The sequence below is a fragment of the Acanthaster planci genome, linkage group LG02 (genome assembly GCF_054643075.1).
Source record: "Acanthaster planci isolate LZ-2023a linkage group LG02, COTS_SCS, whole genome shotgun sequence".
NCBI classification, from domain to species: Eukaryota; Metazoa; Echinodermata; class Asteroidea; order Valvatida; family Acanthasteridae; genus Acanthaster; species Acanthaster planci.
The window spans coordinates 362069-382864 of NC_141778.1; the positions used below are offsets into that span (position 1 = coordinate 362069).

The 20796-nt window shown below is 39.3% G+C and overlaps 1 protein-coding gene, 1 long non-coding RNA gene and 1 pseudogene across 3 annotated transcripts in view; 2 read left to right on the forward strand and 1 right to left on the reverse strand.

Annotated features, from left to right (window-relative positions):
• Positions 1 to 20796, forward strand: part of LOC147799767 (uncharacterized) — a 70330-nt gene that overhangs the window by 12520 nt on the left and 37014 nt on the right. The gene's annotated exons all lie outside the window — the stretch shown is intronic.
• LOC110987393 (uncharacterized) lies at positions 382 to 9919 on the forward strand. Its single transcript, XM_022250089.2, has 3 exons — positions 382 to 625; positions 5699 to 5851; positions 6265 to 9919. Exons 1-3 carry the CDS (start codon positions 466 to 468, stop codon positions 7371 to 7373), a joined length of 1422 nt encoding a protein of 473 aa, XP_022105781.2. The 5' UTR covers positions 382 to 465; the 3' UTR covers positions 7374 to 9919.
• LOC110987405 (carbonic anhydrase 3-like) lies at positions 12292 to 20203 on the reverse strand (annotated as a pseudogene). The gene is made up of 9 exons (XR_015424450.1): positions 20073 to 20203; positions 19431 to 19460; positions 19211 to 19244; positions 18261 to 18442; positions 17725 to 17873; positions 14256 to 14349; positions 13762 to 13855; positions 13501 to 13676; positions 12292 to 13096 (listed from the first exon to the last, which is right to left on the reverse strand). The product of XR_015424450.1 is annotated as a carbonic anhydrase 3-like (transcript).

The window sequence follows — 20796 nt, forward strand, 5'->3', positions numbered from 1 at the left end:
AAGTTTATTTTTTAAACAGCTTCCTTATTTTGCAAAGCACTTGTAGAAGCTCTTGTAGTAAAGACGTGTTTATGTGTAAAATGCCATGCGTATTATATAACCCTGAAGAGCAATTCTGAAAAAAAGAATACTGCCGCAGAAAGACAGGAACATGCCAAATCAATAATACATGTAGTCAACATTTTCTGTACTTTAATAATTAGTTTTGTTGCACGACGCCGTCTTAAATTATCTTCAGGAACTTCCTCTTTCTCTCCACCTATTTTATGGACACACTAGTACACATGAAATGTATCGCCTAACACGGAAATTTCCAGCTACACATAAACAGTTGGAAGGTTTCGAGTTTTGTTTGCTCATCCTACAGTTGGCCTATTTAAAAGGCGCATTTCGTTGACAGTGCTAGATTCCTTGCAGCATTGGTCGTGTACAATATATCGCTAGATTTACAAGCAGTTCGTCATTATGGATGATATAGGGGATGAAAGTCTGCTGAGAAGCCCCGCTTGGCCTAAGGGTTTGGTGCTATCATGGACTCTTCTGGGAATATTCAAGGGCGACGAAATTGATGCGACCAAACAATGCTTGCTGTGCAATCCAGATAAAATCCGCGAGGACAAATTGGGTGAGTGTTAACGATATTAAGGTACATGATATGCTGTGCCAATATAGTGTTGGGCCTAGTATAGGTTCTGCAGCTACGGTACCGCGTGCATGATTTTCCTGAAATATGTTCTTGAGTTGTACATCAGGTAAAACAGAATGGAACCACGGAGCCGTTCATTGAGATAGGATGGCTATGGGATTTTTCACCCTCAAGCATTGTTCAGCCGATGTGAATTTGTTTCAGGAATTTGTATCTATGTTTTCTACATTGACCAATTAGTACTTGGTGTTTTTATTGGCAAATGCAGGTACCCATTTTCATTCTTTTCACGGATCTCTTAGCTTGATTTAAAAAGGGCTCAAGTAGTTGCTGTATAAGAATTTGAACCCTATCCCCGTGCGAAAAGTATCAGGGTCGGGGGGGGGGGCGGTGTCAAGCCTTAGATATTTGTATGCACGATTGTTACGGACAGGTGGACACACTGGTAAAGCGCTACAGTGTTACAGGTGTACAAATATCAACACATAAGACTTTATTTTTTGTGTTTTATTATTATTTCATTTATTTTTTCTTTATAAAAATGATTGATTCGTGTAAAGCACCAAATGTGTCAAAGCCTGGGCGTCCATCGGTGGGGGACGGGGGACATATCCTCCCACTTTCAGGGGGGGGTAGCATACTGTTTGTCTATACACCCCTCTTTGCCAGCCCCTTAATAAAAAAACACATAGGGGCATTAGGCCTTCATTTATCATTATTATTTATTTGACCTCAGCAACAAAACGGACATCCAAAAAAAAAAAAACACAGCAAAACCCAACCAGAAAAAAGCATAAAAAAACTGTACAAGGTAAACATACATATATAAGGCGCATATACAGGGTAAACAGGCAATATGCACAGGAAAAGATTAGGTGAGGGCAACTAGATGGGGTGTGATAAGAATGAGACGAAGCTTGATGTATGAGAGAGGCACACAGGTATGTGAACCTGGAAATGATCACTTACACCCCTCCCTTTCAGAAGAAAAGACAGAACAAAACGAGAAGGCCTATTCTGCGGGTTAGAGAAGACAAAAGTAAATTTAATTACTGTTGCTCGGAAGCAAGTCATCCCGCACATAGTATAGGAGAGAACAAAACAAAAAAACAGCGTGGGAACAGGGAGAGAGGATTTGATTCATATTTCCGATTAGCTGATTAATGACTCCAAAATTTAAAATTCACTCTTCTGATTTAAGTGAAGGAAATACGTCACACGGGTCTCAGCTGACGACGCGTAAAGCATTGCGGGAAAATTTCTGCCCGGCGCGCGAGCTCGCTAATTGCGTTACACGTAAACAAGCGGCAGTTATCAATTCAATTTTTTCTTTTTCTTCCTCATTGCTGAAAATATTCTCACCACACTTGATTCGTTCATCCAAAACTGATCAGGATAACCAATGATTTGAAACATGTCGACGAAAGACACGTGATCAATGATACTTAGAAGATAAATTACCTGTACCACACTGCGATTGTTGGGCGATGTTTTTACCATATAGCCCAAATTTAAGATAGAAAAATTTGAATGTTGATTCACATACACCGTTTGGTGTTTGGTGCGGTGAATTTATAAGTCAGGAAACTTGAAGCTTAAAACAGATTTATTTACATCTGACGGAGGTTTCTTCTTACACAAAGCGTAAATTTTGGTTGGTTAAGGTTGTCGTGTTAAAAAAAGCTAAATTTTGACAATGCATCCATATAAATGTAGTAATCCGTACTGTGAAATGTGTAATTTCTAACCCGGCGCATGATCTTGATCAACACGGGGTTAGTTGTATTAATGACTGTGATGTGGGGGATGAATCCAACAGCGCATGCGCATGCTTCGTTAACAGCTGCACACAAGGACGCACAATACATGTACACCCAAGCAATACGCGTTTGTACGCAGTACATGTACGCATTAGATTATGTTCTCGTGATGTCATGGTTCGAAAGGAAAGTAGTCTAAGTTTAGGGTGACTGTTTGCACATTTCCCGATAAACAATTTGTTACACGTCGTGTTTAGCAATAATCCTGAAAATGGTAAGTATAAAATAGCTCAATTTGGTTTCAAGGTATGGCCCATAATTGTAGGTGGAATTAGGAAAGTTGACTTGTCCAAGGGGACGTCTTCAGCCCGGGTGAAGTCGATGACCTCTAGAATATGTCAGTCTTAATGTAGTAAAGACCGACGTCCCAACTGAATTAGGTGGTGGTATATTATTTCTAAAATACTGGAACATTCGAAATAAAGGATAACAAGTGACATGCTTCCAAGTGGCATTTTACCCCCCACCCCCGGGGGTGTGCCACTGGACAATATGCAGTAAAACACCTGCTGGACGAAGCCCTAACGATAAGACTATTAGAATCCAAGGGAGGCATGCTGAAGACAGAAAATAACTGAGAGTAGGAAGTTCCAGTGGACAAACCAGCTATGTACGTGGCAGCCTCAATGAGCCATATCTTCAGATTAAATTCAGCTAGACCTACCATTTGCACAGGATTATTGCCAAAAAAATCCCTGTTCATCAACACTAGATAAGGCAAATTGTCTGGAATTCCAGGAAGTAAAAAAAAATTGCCTTTGGTTTAAGTAATAACCTTTATATTTCGTGTCATTTTTATTGAAGCAGATTGAGCGTAAAAATTACCCTTCGTAAAACTTTTATTAAAGGCTTCCAAACATTTTGCCCAATGCTTGAGTAAAATCTAGCACAGCATGTGCGTAAACGCTTTAAAAAGGGGATGGGCGCAAATTATTTTTAAACAGTTTTTGGAGTAAGAAATTTCGAAACTTTCTTGGGGTAAAATAACTAAACAGGCAAAGAGTAAGCTTGTACAAATCATCTGTTGTGTTAAGTTTACCCTTTTAACAACCATGTTCCCTTCTTACTGTCACAAAAGAGTAAATTTTTACGCAATGTTGACTAATGTTTTCTTAGAGTGTAAAAAAATAAAAACTTTCAAGAAAGACCTTGTCTCAGATCGCACCACAGGTCATCTGGAATCCAAAACATTCAGGGGCTCTCAAGCGCCATTAGGGATTCGTGCTCGCATAATTAGACCTACAACATAATAACGTAATGCCGTGTTTACCGCGGTGCACTGTGGGTGGAAGGTGGGGATATTGCAGGAACGCGTCGATGTGACACGTTATGTGTAACATTTATTATGGCGGGTGTATCGACCTGACACGAAAAAAAAGAACGAAAATTCCCGATTATCGTCCAAAATGGTCCATGTGAACTGCTGTGTTCCATTATGTTTCCCAAGCACTCAACGAACGCCAGAGCTGCGTTTTTTAAACTTCCACGGGACCGCAAAAGGCGACAGATTTGGATAATTTCGTAAGAAATAAGGCCATCAAAGCGAAGTCCAAGTGTACCTCTGTATGCAGTCTACATTTTGTAGGCGGAGACAAAACTTAAGATCAGGATTTTTTATATTGTCCCCCCCCCTCCTTTTGAAAAATGATGATGCCCATGCGTCATAGGTTGATACACAAGGCGCTTGCTTCACAAAAAATACAATTCAAACTAATTAAATATGACTTGTAAAGACATCAAAGATTATTTTAAATATAAACATCTCGGCATCTATTATTATGCAAAATTTAATGGTTGTATATAATTAAAAATATTTAAAAGCTAAACTCGCATAGGTTTGCATTAATCAGATTATCAGAAAGGGTATTATTGATCAAGGCGGACATTATCCATGTAGGATCGATATTAATTATTCAGGTTGATAGCTGACAAAACAAAACAGACAATAAAACAAGAGGTACACGGATAGACATGCTGATGGACAAACTGACAAACGTCACACAATGCAAACAGCCACGACAAAGAACGGTTATGGATTTAGAGGTGGGTGCACCACGTATGCCCCCTTTCCTAACTGCCTAAACTTAGCTTCATTGCGTTAACGTTGTGACTATGTACTAAGGGCTTCCAACTGTTCGGTCGCATTTGACCCTTAAAGTCCCCCCCCCTTTTTGATCCACCCCTTGGGAATTATATCGACAGACTGATAGCGACTGACATCATTAATAGGCAAAGATAGTCAAAATCGTTTGGCGATAATAATAATCTACTCAAAGGAAGATAACGGAAGTTACAAGGTCAAGTGAAGGGGAGAATTACATGCCCACTGGCAAGTTAGGGATAAACAATAGAAATAGTACAAAGTTACATTAGGTAAATTGTAAATTTAATTTATAGTTATAAAATATACAAAAGGATTTGCTCGGGTTCGTGTGTATGTGTGTCCATGGAGGATATATCCAGCAAGAAATGACACCAAGGGGTACCACCCCCCAACATGTCCAATTGCTATACACACTCTTGACCATTGTTATTTAACACTCCCCCCCCCCCATATCTGAACAGAATTCCTCAGATTCCAGTGAGACAATGACCAACAAAGCAGGGGGTTTCTCTCCATCTCATATTTAGCCTTGGTCAAGGCGTTGTCATTCGTCACAGCGCAAAAATGGAAAAGTGCATTAAAATCTTTACCAAAAATTATTCACGACGGCAAAAGTATTAAGTCTAATGTATTTTGTCTTTCTATTTCCTGGTCACTGCGAAAATTTGTAGTTAATTGCAAAGAAAACACCACAAATATTGCTACGATGTTACTGGCCCCACCTGTCCGGCTTAGCTGCAGGCAGTAATCAGGCATATTTGGAATGTTTACTATTGTTCGTGGTCTGACCGGGCGGCGATGATCATCGAGCACTTTGATGTGCCAGAGTTGTAACTCCTGTGTCCTTCCTCCACGGTGTGTCAGAGCAGTGGTGCGGTTGACTCCACCCCTGTCCCCACTGGATATGCACCTTGTTAGATACCTCATTTCAAATCGGTTTAGCTCCATTTACAATAAAGTTTAAGCTGTGAAATGCGTAGGAGCTTTTGTAGCTGTTACACAAACGTTTCTTGATGAATGTTTTGCTATGGAAACTATTTGATATTATTCAAGAAATACATCAGTCAGTAACCTAACATTTAAACACGAATATTATGAGAAAATCTACATGTTCCTTTACTTGGACAGACAAATGTGACAAAGATTTGGATGAAAACGCCAATCACTGTACAGAGGACGACATGATGACAATTGGAGAGAGACCTGGCCGTAGATGTGCTGTGTGCTTGAGCCTCTTATGGAATTCGGACAGTATGGTGGTCGGCGATTATTCCACTGCAGGTATGCACATCGAGCATGCATTTAAATAGTGGTTTCTTCTCAAGCTGTAACAGTGGGTTTGTGTGATAACTTCATATTTTCCTGTCGATCAATTGACTTAGTGGCTTTACCGTGCAAATGGTGACTTGTTTGCGTCCAACAATGATTCGTAGAGTGCATTCCGTCGTAACATTTCCAGAGGATCTACGAATGGGTGTAGGTACCGATTATGTTCTTGTCGTTTTATGGGGAGGGGGCCGTCAGCGCAGAAAATGATCAAATTGTTCCTTGCCAAAGTCCACAGACAATTCAATATATTAAACATGTAGGCCTTTATTTGTTAAGATTTTGAAAAGCAGCTGCGATAAACAGAAGTCATAATTAACCATGAGGCGTTTGAGCAGGAAACATATTTTTTCTCTCTTTCTTCCCAGTTCCACGATGGCTGAAAAATCGTCTCTTTGGTATCCTGTCATTCTTGTTTGTTTTCCTGTTCCTGGTGTGTGGCGTAGGCACCATTGGTTGGTATCTGTACGAGTTCTGGGGCCAGCTTAGGGGCGTCACACACTTGGTGTCATTTCTGGCTTACAGTGTTATCCTTGTTGGAGTTGCCTTTGTTTGCATGGCCTCGTGGACCATGCATTACTTCAGTCGGTTACCAGGGAAAGCTGGTCATTGGTACAATATGCTTCATGTTGACTACGTCGCACGGCGACTGCGATGTTTATCTGGTAGCAAGCTTCGGTTACCAGCGTCGTTGTTTCTTACTTTCAGCATGGTATGGGCGGTTGTCAACGTTTTCTTTCAGGTCCTTAATGTTGTCCAATATCTCATTTCGACTGATAACTCAACATCGTCTTGCACAGAGGGGTTGAATAAAGAATCAGCAGGAAATCTCATCGAGTCACCTGATTATCATGGCTTCTTGTTAGTCAAGACCGTTTTGGGCGTGGTTACGGCTGTTCTTTGTCTACCATCATACGCATCGTTTTGGCATTATGTGCTGGTCATCCGTCAAGGTCTTACAGCTGAATTGAACCTTGTGTTGGTTTTTATCAAGCACAATGAGGGCAGATTAGACTGGTGTCGGCGCCGTATCGTTGAGATCCACCGTGAATTAGCAGTTCTCCGCCACGTCATGGCTGGCCTTATGCCTTTTATTGTCGCGTCTGGTGTTTTGGGTGTTACCGTTCACATTAGCTGGAATTACAACGTGTACAGTGACAACAAGAGGTGTTTGGCAGAGGAAAATCTGTTAATCAATATATTCATATTTAGTGAGAAGTTCATGGTCTTGATCTTGCCTCTCGTGGCGGTTGGTGGTCTTAATGTGGATCACATCTGGTTCCAATTTATGTACGCCCTCTCGCGACAGAAGAACACTGACCATGAGGAATTCTGGGACCGCCTGTTGCACTTCACAAAGGAGCTCGACCCAGAACATAACGGCATGGATATTACAGTCCTTCTATCTGTAGTCAGTTTATATCTTGGCCGCAATTTGACAGGACAACAAGTTAACTATTTCGGAGTTGGCGCATGAGTAATATGTGATATGTGAATTTAGTATTATCATCTAAAGCTTTTCAATTTGTTCTTTTCTATCTCCTTTGGGGTATTTCGTTAGCTATACTATTTTCACCTTTATGCAGTACTTTTATTAGCTCAGTAATAGTAATATAAAGCGAAAAAGTGGAGGTCATATACATGTAGTGTGTCAGAGAATACAGAAGATGTTTTGTGAAATGAAAACTGTGATATATATCCAAGGCGCTTTTAAAGAGATCGAAAAGCAAATGTACAGCTTGCGCTAGAACTCGAAGTACTTGAAGGTACTTTGGTCTGATTTAAAGTGTAGCCGCAATGAATTTATGTTAAAACGCCATTTTAGGGCAAGTTCAGTGTATGAAATTTATTTGATATCCCATTCAATTTCGTTTAAATGAATTGAAAAGTGCAAATTTTAAAGCAATAAAAATGCCCACGCTTTCCAAAACAACTTTGGGCGATGTCGCTGTAATGTAATCCAGGAACATGTTTCACTGCATAGGGTTTCTGTTCAAATAGTGAACCCAAACTTAACTCACAGTAAAAATTTCGGAGAACGGATTCATTCTTGCTTATTGCTGGTATTATCACAACAGTGAGTCACCAAAGAAAAAACTGAAGACAGAAAAATCTTGAAAATTCAGCAAGTTCGTGTATAAACCAGTGCAACATTGAGATTGTCTTCCAGTGATAACATCACAGTTATGCTCATGGATATGAAAATATATATTAGCTTAAATACCACCAGTGCAGCAAAATGCCCTTAAAACAGTGAAACAAAAATTGAAAACGGTGTTAACTGAGATGTGAAGGCGCATTTTTGAGGTTTGTATTAAAAACAATTTTTACATTGCAATAGGAGTAGCCTAATGATAATGCTTGGCCGCAGTGGCGTATTCAGCTAGTGGTGGGGGGAAGGTTTCCCCCTGACGGTTTTTTTTATCAAATATTAATAAAAAACATTTTATTGATCAAATATCAGCACCGAAACCCTTAAAAAACAGCACCACGAAATAAAAGCAGGAATTCGGGAACGTAAGGCCATTGATATTTTTCTCCCCCAACATCCTCTTGAGTAAGACCGAAGCTACATTTTGCTTTTGAGTTTGCCCCTCCCTCATCAAAACCTGAATACGCTGCTGCTTGGCCTGTTTTAAACAGATCAGGGAATTGATGTCTGTCTGATGTCCCGGGCCCATGGCAAGGATCAGTGTCCATTCTCCTGAGCCGCTCACTTTACCACCAAGTCAAAACAGGTTTTAAAAATCATACTTTCCATCAATTTTGTTCAACGATTTCACTTCATTTTTTCGAACCCTTTTAATCCATACTATGGTATGTACCTCTTGGGAGTAGTTCTGCATAAATACATGGATATTGGCTTGCGTATGGCTCGCACTGCATGGTGTGGTGTACAGCTACCCGATGCAATACCAACCGTCAAAGCCACATGGTGGCCTCTCGACCAGTAGAAATATGGTTGATAACATTGTGAACAAAATGCATCTATAGTTTATGTGGAATTTGTGGAATTTTTAATTCCAAGTCAAATCACAAGTCACAAGTGTCACATAGTCACTTTTGGTGACTCCTTCGGACAAATGCAAGTTGAATAACTGTGCCATACACAATCATAAATGAAAAAACCACCCGACTTTTGTTTCCTTTAAAAACTTTAATTAAATTAATTCCCCTTCATGAAAGACTTTTTTTAAGCTCAGTTTTCGATAAATTGCAAGGTCTCTTATCTCCGGTACAACTATATTGTTCGAATTATTCAAAACTGAAAACCTTCTACACCAACTTTCTTCATTTCAGACTATTGACAAAACACTTGTTCAAAGCCTTCATTCAGTTAGGTCCACTATTAATTACGGCGTGTTCAAATTCAGATGAACCTCCAACTTTTTCAACTCACAATATTTCGGTTTGCCGTCGCTTCAAGGCAATCTGTATTTCCAGTGCACTTTATGGTATTAACGTATGAATATTTCATCTATAAACACTGTTTTTCAGTTCCCCAGCTGGTGTATAATCTCAACTGGAAACAGTACATAAATGTCATTTCTCCAACGCCAAATTTAATATTCATAACTAGAAATATCTTTCCTTCACAATGCCCTCACTAATTGTCACTCACAACCTTTTGTGACTTTTCACCACTTCAGTATCAGTTGTGCAGGTAGTTGGAACACTCAATATCAATTAGCACTACACATTTCAATTCCTTTAGCGTCTTCCTATCGACTTTTCAATACAATTAACAATTTTCAAAATTCTTACTTTCGATATTACTTAAACGGTATTACCAGTTTACACTTCTCAATACATATGTCTTTTACAACCAAAAATCAAAGTTCCTCGTTAGAATCTGATTTTACACCACTTTTATATGGGACTTAATATTTACCATTTTCATAATGGCATAGCCTAATCTTCCAGCAGTTCATACTTTCAGTGTTTATGATGTCAATGCGCATCACATTCAAAGGTCAGATGATCCTGAGGCATACAAGTTCACAGGGTTTTGCTGAGGTCGATGCTTTCAGAGATCCACCATTGTACGTCACTCCGAGCTCCAAGTCTTGGCCACGACGGAATGGTAACTATAGGCCTCTTTTGACGATTGCCATGGGTCAGGTGAAACAGCAAAAGGATCGAAGTACCCTTTTTTCGTGAAATCCAGCTTCAAACCCAGTTGCTACGTGTCATCTACAATCAGTGTTATAAACCAAAATTGGACTTATTAAAGCAGTCTCTTTTGTCATTTCAATCCTTAAAAAATCGTTCATTTTATCTTAAACACCAGCGTTCACTTGCATGTCTGATATCCAATCAAACAAGCTATACCAAGACCATGAAAGAAATACTAGTCGGTGAAACTTTCAAGAGAATAACATTAGACAAGTTTAACTTACGATTAGAAGCCTTGCAAATAACTGCAGGTAGTTCGGAAGTCTGCTCGTCTCAGGGGTTGATTTAACTCGACAAGCTTTTCTTTTTCCAGATTTTGCCAACAGAGTTGAAAACAACATTTCACATGTTCAGGGGTCTGCAATATTAAACCATGGAGGAAGGACACAGAAGGAGTTACAACTCTGGCATGTCAAAGTGCTCCATGATCATCACCGCCAGGTCAGATAAACATTCCAAAAGTGCCTGATTACTGCCTGCTGCTTAGCTGAACAAGTGGGGCCAGTAATATTCTAGCAATATATTGGGAGTTTACTTTCCAATTAACTGCAACTTGTCGCAGTGACCGGGGAAATAGAAAGAAAATATCTAGCATTAGATTTACTTTTAATAAAGATTTTGATGCACTTTCCATTATCCATGCCATGTTTGTAATTTTATTTTGCCACTCCAAAACATCAGTTTTCAAAGTTTTCCATGAATTTGGCTAAGTCTGGCCAACGATATGTTGACCACCACTGGACAGTTAAGTTCACGAAAAACAAAATGCGCGGTTTCATCACAAGGAGTGGTCATGAAATCTCATAAAAATACCTTTATGTGTAAATTCAGCCATAAAAATGATTGAAATAAAATACAAGATCTCATAAGCAACTTGGCTATTTATTCCAAAAATAAGTCCAGAAGAAAGTGGCAATAACTGCACATAAAAACGGCACACAGCCCAATCCAAGCAACTGTGCAAGCATTAAATTTAAGTGTCAGATCATACCAAGCACCAACGATCGCATGAATATTCAACTCCTATACTCTACTGCACAACTTTTTAAGGATGCAGATTACCAGCGAAAAATTGCGGTGACGATCTTGGGGTGCAAGGGGGGCTTTAATAGTTGTGAAAGAGGTGGTGCGTAGCAAGCATTCGCTGCGCTCTGGCTATGGACATAATGGGAATGACAGGAAGCGGTGATTGGCCAGATGTTGTAGCCCGCGCAGTTCAAACTCATTTTGTGTCCTCCCTCCATGATTAAACCTTCTTCTGCCGGCTCTGCCTCCTGACTGGACGCCAAGAAAAATTGACAAAAATGTTCACACTTGACTTACCATGGCACTGAACAAAAGATGCATTCCCTGGACAGCAGACACACTCATCCACTTTGCATAACTGGCAGGACTTAATAAACTACACTGGGACACAGAGTGAAATCAAGATACACTTAATTTAATATTCATTAGGCTTAAACTGTTTACCAACGAGAGTAAGGGAAATAAAACACACCGAGAGACTGGTTTTTACGGGAAACTTTCTTTACTTGTAAAACAGCATACACAAATCATTCGATAAAAAAGAGGGGAAAAAACAGTTTAAATGTGACAATAAATCAAAGCTGGTATTTACAAGTCAACTCACAAGTACAACTAAAATAGCGACTCGAGTCAGACTCGAGTCCAAGTCACACGACTTTAGTCAACAACTCTGACTTGTATCAGCTACTGCGTTTTTACTCATAAAAATCCCCCCATTGATGTCTGTGAAATAAGCTGATAGACTTGATATCTCAATCATGTTTCATTTCGAAATCAGAGCTCATTAAAACTGTATTTACCAGCAAGAGCTTGCATCTCGCCCAAACCAAAGTGGTCAACTAAATTCTAAATTTGGCAAACTTTGTCGAAACATACGTGCGTTAAAGATTCACACCTGTAAGTTCCAACTTGAAGTTACAGTGCTGCGCAAGTTATGGTGAACGAGTAATTAGCATTTCAAACTGGTACTGAGTTGTTCGTTGATTGTTTACTCCAATTCTAACCAAATACTCATTTAAAAGCGTTTTGGAAACGGACGGTAGGTTATGAATCGCTTGCTTTGGAACATTGTATGGGTAATCTTTGAACAAAATATTGGTACACCAGGGTGGATGTGCATTTTACAGACGAATTTCGTCATATTAATCTATATTTATTGAAACAGTAAATTGAGATAAAATATTAACGCATGCTCAAATGCAAAATGCCATTCGTTTAATCTTTCTTTTACATTTGTGCCGTTTCCTTTACAATTAATGATGAAGAGTACAATATAAATAATGTGTTCCTTTTATTTCAAATTTACCGAAGGTTTCTCTTGAAATTGTGACAAATGGCAAATAATTAATCCCTGCCTTTGAACAATCTTCAATTATAACTTTTACTTACGAATTCTAAATGATCAATCGAGGGAAAACGACGTAGATCAAATTTTGGGGTATTTCCAAGGGCAGAAATTACCTTTGTAAATATTTTCAAGATGTTAAAAAACATTGGTTGCATTTAATTTTACATTAATGGCACTTTAGAAAATCAGCTAAAAGCTCGTTATGACGCTTTGTAACTTGCCAAATGTAGGGCCTACTTTAATTAATTTCATCTTGTTTTACGTCCTTTTGCAAGCTGTTGTTTTAAATTAAGATTTTCGTAAGTGTAACATAAGTGGAATCACATCAGCTCATTTGTACAAGAATATTTCTTATTAGCCCCATTAAAATTTTCTTAAGTGTAACATAACTGGAATCCTGTCACCTCAATTGTAAAGGAATATTTCTTAATAACCCCATTACCTCTTGATGGTTATTGCAATTAGAGAATAAAAGGTCAACTCTCTCGATATCAGCCATTCGTGTTTATTCATTGTATTCACCAATTATTACGATGAGAATGCAAGATTTCCCGACCGTTTACTTCTTGGAACGGACGATAGTTGTCCATCAGTTTAATCTTTGTGAAGTCGTTTACTTCGTTGCCATAGAGGTGGTAGAATACATCCATCTAGTTTCCCAAAAGACAAAGTCAGTTTGTCAGAAAGTGTCAAGCCTCACACAGCCTGTTAAAATGGAGTGTGCAAAATGCTCCACGATTTATTTATTGCTCATAATGTGACCTCGACTAGGCAATTTTGACAGTACTTACATGTACTTACGTACGCAAGATATAAGAAAAAGACTGATACTCCACCTTTGTGCATAGGGTTAGAGATAGGCCCCGCCCCGCCCCTTCTTGTCAACGGGGTTTGGATAGGCCCCGCCCATTTTCAGTTTGATGCGTATCTTTCCAACACGTTTCTCGTAACTGAGTTTGCAAATGAGGGCCAAAAAATCGATCGCATCATAACAAAAATTCCCTTTTTGTTTGCAACTTTTTAAATGAAAATCCCTGGTTTGATTTTACATAACCTTTGACCTGATCTTTGCTTGGGGAAGCAATATGGCCTGTTCCCACACTGTCCAGATCACGTGTTCATCACAATGCGGTGTTGTAAAGGATCCACGATATCGATAAAACCAGTCAATGTTATCAGGGAGAAAGCCCCTCAGACTCTTCAGTTTTGTGGTAGGAAAGATGTACTAATCTCCCGCCAGACAAATTTCAATCTTTTAATGATGTTAACAAACTCCAGAAAAAATATTTTGTGTCTGTAATACTGAGAACGTAACCATATAAAATCTGATTACCTTTAGAGCCTAGGCTCTGTATCCCACTTATAAATTCATCGAACGAGGATCCATCGAAGTTTGGCTTGAGTCCAACCTGTAAAATGTTAATTTAGATATTTCAGATTTCTCTGTGTTAATTAGTGGGAAATGAGAGTGGTTGTAAAAGTTTAACAACGCATGTCGCGTTGTAATTACCAGCCTGTTATCATGATTTCAACTTTTATTTCTTGGCCGTCATCAACGTGGACTCATTTCAGTCAACCTGGAAACTGCTTGAATAATAAGTGGTTTACAAACGAGCAACAAAATATAATGGACACCACTATATACATTGCACTCTGTTTCACTTTTCTTCAGATGACCTAAAATGAATTCAGTTTACGATTTGTTTACACATATCCTTTCCAATTCGGTGGATTGTGTCCCGTCTCACTGCTGCAGTGTAGGCAAGTGCTCACGTAAAACAAACTTGACCTTCTATGTCAAAGTATTACCTGAACCATAGCCGCAAATACCGCAACACCATCAGTGTGGGGTTTTAGCTTCCTTCAAGGACGTGTAGTTGGTGTCATATGTCACAAGATGCATCTGGAAACATTTGTACAATACTGATGTTTATTTCATCTAACAAACACTCCTTCCAAATATGCGTTGGTTTGATAATTAAATGGCAATGTTGCACCGGATATCAAATAACACAGTCGAGCATTACTGGAAGGGCTGCGTAGCACCGTGTCAGAATATCGACGAGAATATAATAAAAAATCAGTACTCTGAAATATGTGATTACCGAGCAATCATCACATATTTCAGAGCACTGATTTGTTATTTCTCGTCAACACAGTCGAGCATGCCGGCTTGCTAGTACTACATGTAATATACTCATATGGACTGACAGTGAGGTCACAAGTGCACGTATGTGCACCCTGAGGGGCTATGAGCGACCAAAAGATGAGGATTCTTCCTGAGGCCGAAGGCCAAGGGAAATAGGAGCCTAATTCTGATCACTCACAGTGGCGACGGGGCCAGACATGGAGACCGAATTATGCCAGTCTACATGTGTTTTTAAGGCTCACTTCCGTCAAAAATGTAAAATAAGAAACTTTTCAAGCATTATAATGAATCAATTAAACTGCTCATTTCTGACTCCTCAGCAATTCACCAACGCGTAGTTTAGGTTTCCTTTGATTCAGCTACTGTTCACTGTTCTCATCATATCAAAGCAATGTAATCAGTCAACATTTGGAGTACAATGCCCTACTGGGCATTGTCTAGCTCTTTCGTAAGTGTGACGTCACTTCTACTACACATTAACCGGTTCGTAAGTGTCACGTCACTTCAGTTTAAACCACACCCACTGCACATGCATTGCACATAGAATTACATGCATTGACCTCCGCTCGCGTTACAAACAAGGAATTCAAAGCCAACGCAATGAAAGAAACTGTGTCTACATTGTTCTCAGTTAAAACTGACTTTTTTTATGACGGAAAGTAGTTATTAAATGTAAATCTTTAAGTCAGGTTGTGAACTCAATTTTTTAAGCTGATTAATAAGTGTCTGTTTTAAAAACGGCAGTAAGTTATTTTGGTCGCTCATTTAAAGCTGCGCTCATCATTTTGCTCTCAAAGAAAAGATTCTCACACTTCCGTATGCTTCATATCGGTTTTTAATAAAAATTACTCAAGATATGAATGAATTTTATTTTGTACAATTTTTCCTGAGAGTGTGTAAAATTAAAATCATTTTATTTATGATTTTTCAGTGTTGGCTCATCGAAACCAGACGGAAAAACACATGGACAGTTTGGACATCATATATACTGACAAAACCTATTACATACATGTCCTGGCGGAATTCTCAAAGAATTACACACTGAACAAACCACGACTGAACCGACCCAAGGTGAAAATATTGCTAAAACGGGACCGTAGACAAAAGGTGTAAAAAAAACCTGAATTAAAAGACACAAACAGGTTAATATCATCGCTTTCGAGTGGGTTAGTTAATAAGAAAATGGTCAGTTGTTTCAAGAAATGATATTCTTGCATTTTCTGTTTATTTTGGCTTGTTTTCGAGAGGGAGGCCGAGGGCTTAGCCATCATCCCATAAGAAAAAAATTATGTTGAACAGAAATGCACAGCGTACAGCATCACACTACCCTCCTGGAGCATTTTGTACACAAACAATGCGCAATGTCCTATCCAGTCTATGGAGTACCGAAGTGAGTACGTCACGCACATAATGGGTGCGTTCGATTGGCTTCCCTGAACACACCAGTGTACACGCAAGGGAAGCCTCAAAATGAGGCGAATCAAACGCTGCAGTGTATTCGCCAAGGCATTCTGGGAAAAAGGTCAAGTCCCCGCCACGTTCCATCATGTCCATGCACGGACAGTCCATCCGTGACGTCATTACACTCGGGCAGCCTCCACATACCCGCTCGCCAGCTGGGGTAGTGGTGGCTCACACCATAGCAGGCAGGAAGATCACGTGATGGCTAAACGAACGCTCTCGTGTAAGTTTGACTTACAAGTGTAAGCTAATCGAACGCACCCAAAGTCGATTATAAACGGTTCGTAAGCTAGACGTCACTTCAGTTTAAACCACGCCCACTGCGAACGAGCGCTGCATATAGGGTTACATGAATTGATCAGCGTTCAAATGGAACCATGGAACCGAAAGTTAAAGCGCAACCTCAGTAATCGTCCAATGGAAGCCTGCAAATCGTGGCGCGTCCGCCTTTGTGACGAAGCCCTTACGAACCGGATTTCTATCTAAATGGCGCCCATGCGATAACTCCGTTTTACACGGTGAAGTTATCCATCTTGCGGTGTTGTACGATCTCTTGGCATAACCCTACAGACATAATTTTAAGTATATAAACGCATACGGCAGCTCATTCATATTTTGTGATCCCACGGTTTTTTTTACAACAAGACATGCCATAATCACGAGGGATCATAGAAATATTTCTATAAAACCCGAATTTGGGACTGATGGTTTCCAGTTCGGTTTTTTTTTCACAAAAAGCCCCAAATTGCAGGTATATTTTGGATAGAGGCGGGTGGCTACATTCAGAGCTGAGCGCATAGTTTTACTACTATTTTAGGGGTATCTTTGGGAAAAGGCGAATAAAAAAGAAATTCGTGGCTACCCCGGCCCCCATAACATGGAAACAAAAAGTTGTCTGCTGGCCATAATCTTGAATTTCAAGTGAAAAAAAACTGAGGCCAACCTCTTAACGAGAGTCAAAAGGCAGCGGTATTTCGGTCCGGTTTTGCACTATTTTCTATGGGCGTGTATTTGGTCAAGTGCAACCATAGATCGCCGGTCTTGTGCATACGATCTTTGGTAAAACTGTGATTTTGAAAAGTATGCGCAAATAATGAGCAAAGTGCTAGCGATGGATGGTAGCGCGTCCAGTGCGCATTACGCGCAACGCACTTACATTGTCTGTATTTGTTTACATGTGCTCCCATTGCGTTCACCTTTTTTGCTCTTTTGTGCTGCTAACTCTTTTTTCAGATGTTGCAACCGCATTGTTTTGAATTCCTGTGGGCTAGATTAAGTAAATAGAGGGTTTTACAATCGGAACATGGCTTCATAGAATTTTAAGACTGGAATTCTTCAACTATGCTTAAATTTCCTATTCTGAGGGGTAGATTTGCCTGTAGTAAGTTAGTCGGGCGCAGCGCAGATCACAAAACCCCCCTGTAGTTTTGGATAGGACCTGGCGGTCTATGCGTTTATTTGTCTGTGACATGACCACACAGGCATAAATTTATGTGTATGGTGACCACGTGTATGCATGCACTGCCGATCTGTCCACAATGAGCTTTCTATTACCTTGTTTCGGCCAACCACGATGGAACCAGCAAGAGGCTGTGATTTTCTATACAAATTCAGGATTTCGGCAAACAGCTACAGGCATTTATCATTCGGCAGATATCATGTACCTACCTCAGCATCATATTTCCGTCCGTTTATAGCATGTTCAGATCCAAGTGCATTAGGGTTACCCCAGTGATAGTGTAGTTGAGCTACTTTGTACTGCTTGCCTGGGAGGCCACCCCCATCGATGAAAAAATCTCCCTCAATATGAAGCTCCACTGTCGTTATATAAAGTTAAAGGGACACTGAAAACTTCTCTGAAACAAAATAATGATCAATGTCGTACACATCAAATATGACATCTCTGCGCAAAGCCAAAAAGTCGACTTCCTATAAGTTTCAGCCCCGGTACGGTTCTTGCTTTATTTTGCCATATGAACAAAAAATAGTAATTACAAACCAAATTTCCAACAATTCCTTTCGTGCATACTTGTTACCAAAGTGACTTTACCCTCGTTTACCGTTTTCAGGGTTTTATTTCTGAGCTCGGTAGTTGAAACGCTGTTTTTAAACCGACCAAACAACATGAGTTGTTCCAGAACTTAAATGAAATACCATAGCAATTATTTATGTATTTATCTCTTTTCATTTTTTTCATATCGTACCGGTGTGACCATTGTTTTCCACGGCCATCGAAACATCTCCCGGCCTGTCATTACTAGAGAAGCCTTGGAGGTTTAAGAAGTCAAAATTAACTTCCTTTGCTTGTTTGGTGTCAATGTTGATCGGTGATTGATGTTAACCAGAGCAGTTATCAGGGAACATGGTCATCCAGTTAAACGGGCTTTTCATGGAAATATCAAAATGAAATCTCTCGGTTTGGTGTGTTCTTTACTTGTTGAAAAAGCAAAGCAACATAGGCACTTGCTGTCTGCACAACTTCTACCATGCTGGTAAATGTGAAAGGGACTAGACGTGGCTGCAAATCATTTTTTACATGTCAAGATCAAGTAACAAGTGATTATTTTGTATATCAGCGTCAAGTCGAAATTAATTTGGTCCAAACACAAGGCAAGTCATTAGTCTCTTTGTCTAAATATAGTGTCAATATGCATATTGGTTTGTCCAATGTAATGGGCAAACAGGGAAAGGCATCAACAAGTTTTGGACTTATGCACTTTATTCATTGTATTCGCTTTATTGTTTAATTTCCACGTAAACTATATACCGTCAGGCAGACATGACAGCAAGTCCTATTTTGCAAGTTTAAGTTAAGCCACAAGGTGGCAGTTAAACGTGAAGTCACAATTAAATCACAAAATAGTGTTTTGAGTCGGACACGAATCCAAGTCCCATAACTCGAACCAACAACTCTGGCAGGAATTGACATCGTAATCTTTTCCACAAATTCGTCAAATGGCTTAGACTGTTAAATTGCTAGATCGATTAATTTCCATCTCAAGAATTTTGAACATTCGGAAAATCATTCTGGCTCGACAGATTTGCCTTTCTATTCATATTTTGTGTTTTCTTTCTTCGTTAATTTGTTGTTGTTTACTTTTGTTCTTGTTTTGTTTGTCTATGCAGCGTGATCAGGCTGTTATTAGTCTTACCACCAGATCCTCCTCCGTAACTCCATTCCAGCTCACCTGTAAATCAGCCAGAGCACAAATCATGAATTTATGGAAAGCTGTTGAGATTTAAAAAAACTTCTGCTATAAGTAGGCCTCATTGAATGAAACGGAAATTCAAATTTGGTCTTTAAATGTAATATTTACGGATTTAGTTTGCCAAACTAACAATATGCTAATTGATTTTAAACAGCAGCATTTTACCACCAGGACTGTAAACCCAGCCAGCCGCATCTGTAACAAAAAAAAAACCAATACATGGATGTAACTTGAATGCATTACGGTCGTTGATGTAAAGACCACCTTGAATTTTATTGGTATTTGTGTCACTAGGCCTGCATTACATTGTCTCACTGAATGTTAATACAGTGGTGCATTAGTGTAGTGCCATATGCCTATTTGAATGAAATTTTGAAGGTATGTTGTATAAGGCAGTATGGGTAAAAAACACCAGTCTAAGTAATCAGCAATAAAGGAGGGTATATTGAATATAAAGCTGTTAACATTTCAAATCATGTTTTACTAAGATAATAATGTTACACATTGAAAATAAGCATACGTTGCCATGATTGACTGGTTTAAGTTTGGTTTTTCTTCAGGTTAATGCATTTTGTATAGGTGGTCCTAAACTTTTGCAAATGACAGTTTATACATGTACACATACATGTAGGTAATAAACACCATAATAAGATATTGCAATTTTATGACATCGCACATGTACATATCAATAATCAACTGTGACTTCGTCCACAGAGGAGCCTTAAAGTTCGCACATTTCACAAACTGCAGGGTCTTTCAACTTACTGTTTCTAATGAATGCGTCAGTTATGGTGACAAAACACTCACATGCCCGTAATGTAAGGTGCATTTGCATTTGGGCAAGTCGCAACATTATACAACGCTTGCGTTTCCCCTCTTTCTGAGCGTAATAGCACTTCATGCTAAACTCATGGCTTTAGCCTAGCCATGACCATCACAATGGCTGCTTCCTCCTCAAAAGGTTTTTACAAATGTGACATTTTGAACTCACAGACACACGGCAAGATTACAAGGAAGCATGGCAAAAAACGTAGTACTATCACTGTCAACAGTTGCTGGACCTGATAGGAAATGAAAATCAAAAAGTACAATTAAAAGTACAGTTACACTGGCGTATTTCCCGTCTCTGTGATCTGCATTACTGCTTCTTACGCTGCTAAATTGGGCTTGAATATCACAAGTGAATTCTCTTCAAATAAAAGTAGTTCCACAAGTAAGGGATTTTGAAATTTGTCAAACTTGATAACAAGACGTTTTGCGAAAAAGTGTTTTGAAAACTCACCGTTTACAGAGCGATGTGTAAGCCTATACAAGTATCTGTGTATAGCCAGATGGCAAAACTTTGCTGTGTGACTTTCGAGATGAGAACCGGTACTAATTCTCGTGTAATTGTATCCCTCCTTTATGACACAGGAATAATACGCTCGTTTACTCTTCTGCAAAATGTATATCGGGGATGAAATTATGCAAATAAGATATTCTGGTTAGTCGAGGCAAATATGGTTGTCTTTACACAAAGTTCATTATCGTC

Bases quoted from the DNA above. Each gene is read 5' to 3' on its own strand.
- LOC110987393 (XM_022250089.2), top strand. From the start codon at position 466: ATGGATGATATAGGGGATGAAAGTCTGCTGAGAAGCCCCGCTTGGCCT. The intron at 626-5,698 runs GTGAGTGTTAAC...TTACTTGGACAG, and splicing joins AATCCGCGAGGACAAATTGG to ACAAATGTGACAAAGATTTG. The intron at 5,852-6,264 runs GTATGCACATCG...CTTTCTTCCCAG, and splicing joins CGGCGATTATTCCACTGCAG to TTCCACGATGGCTGAAAAAT.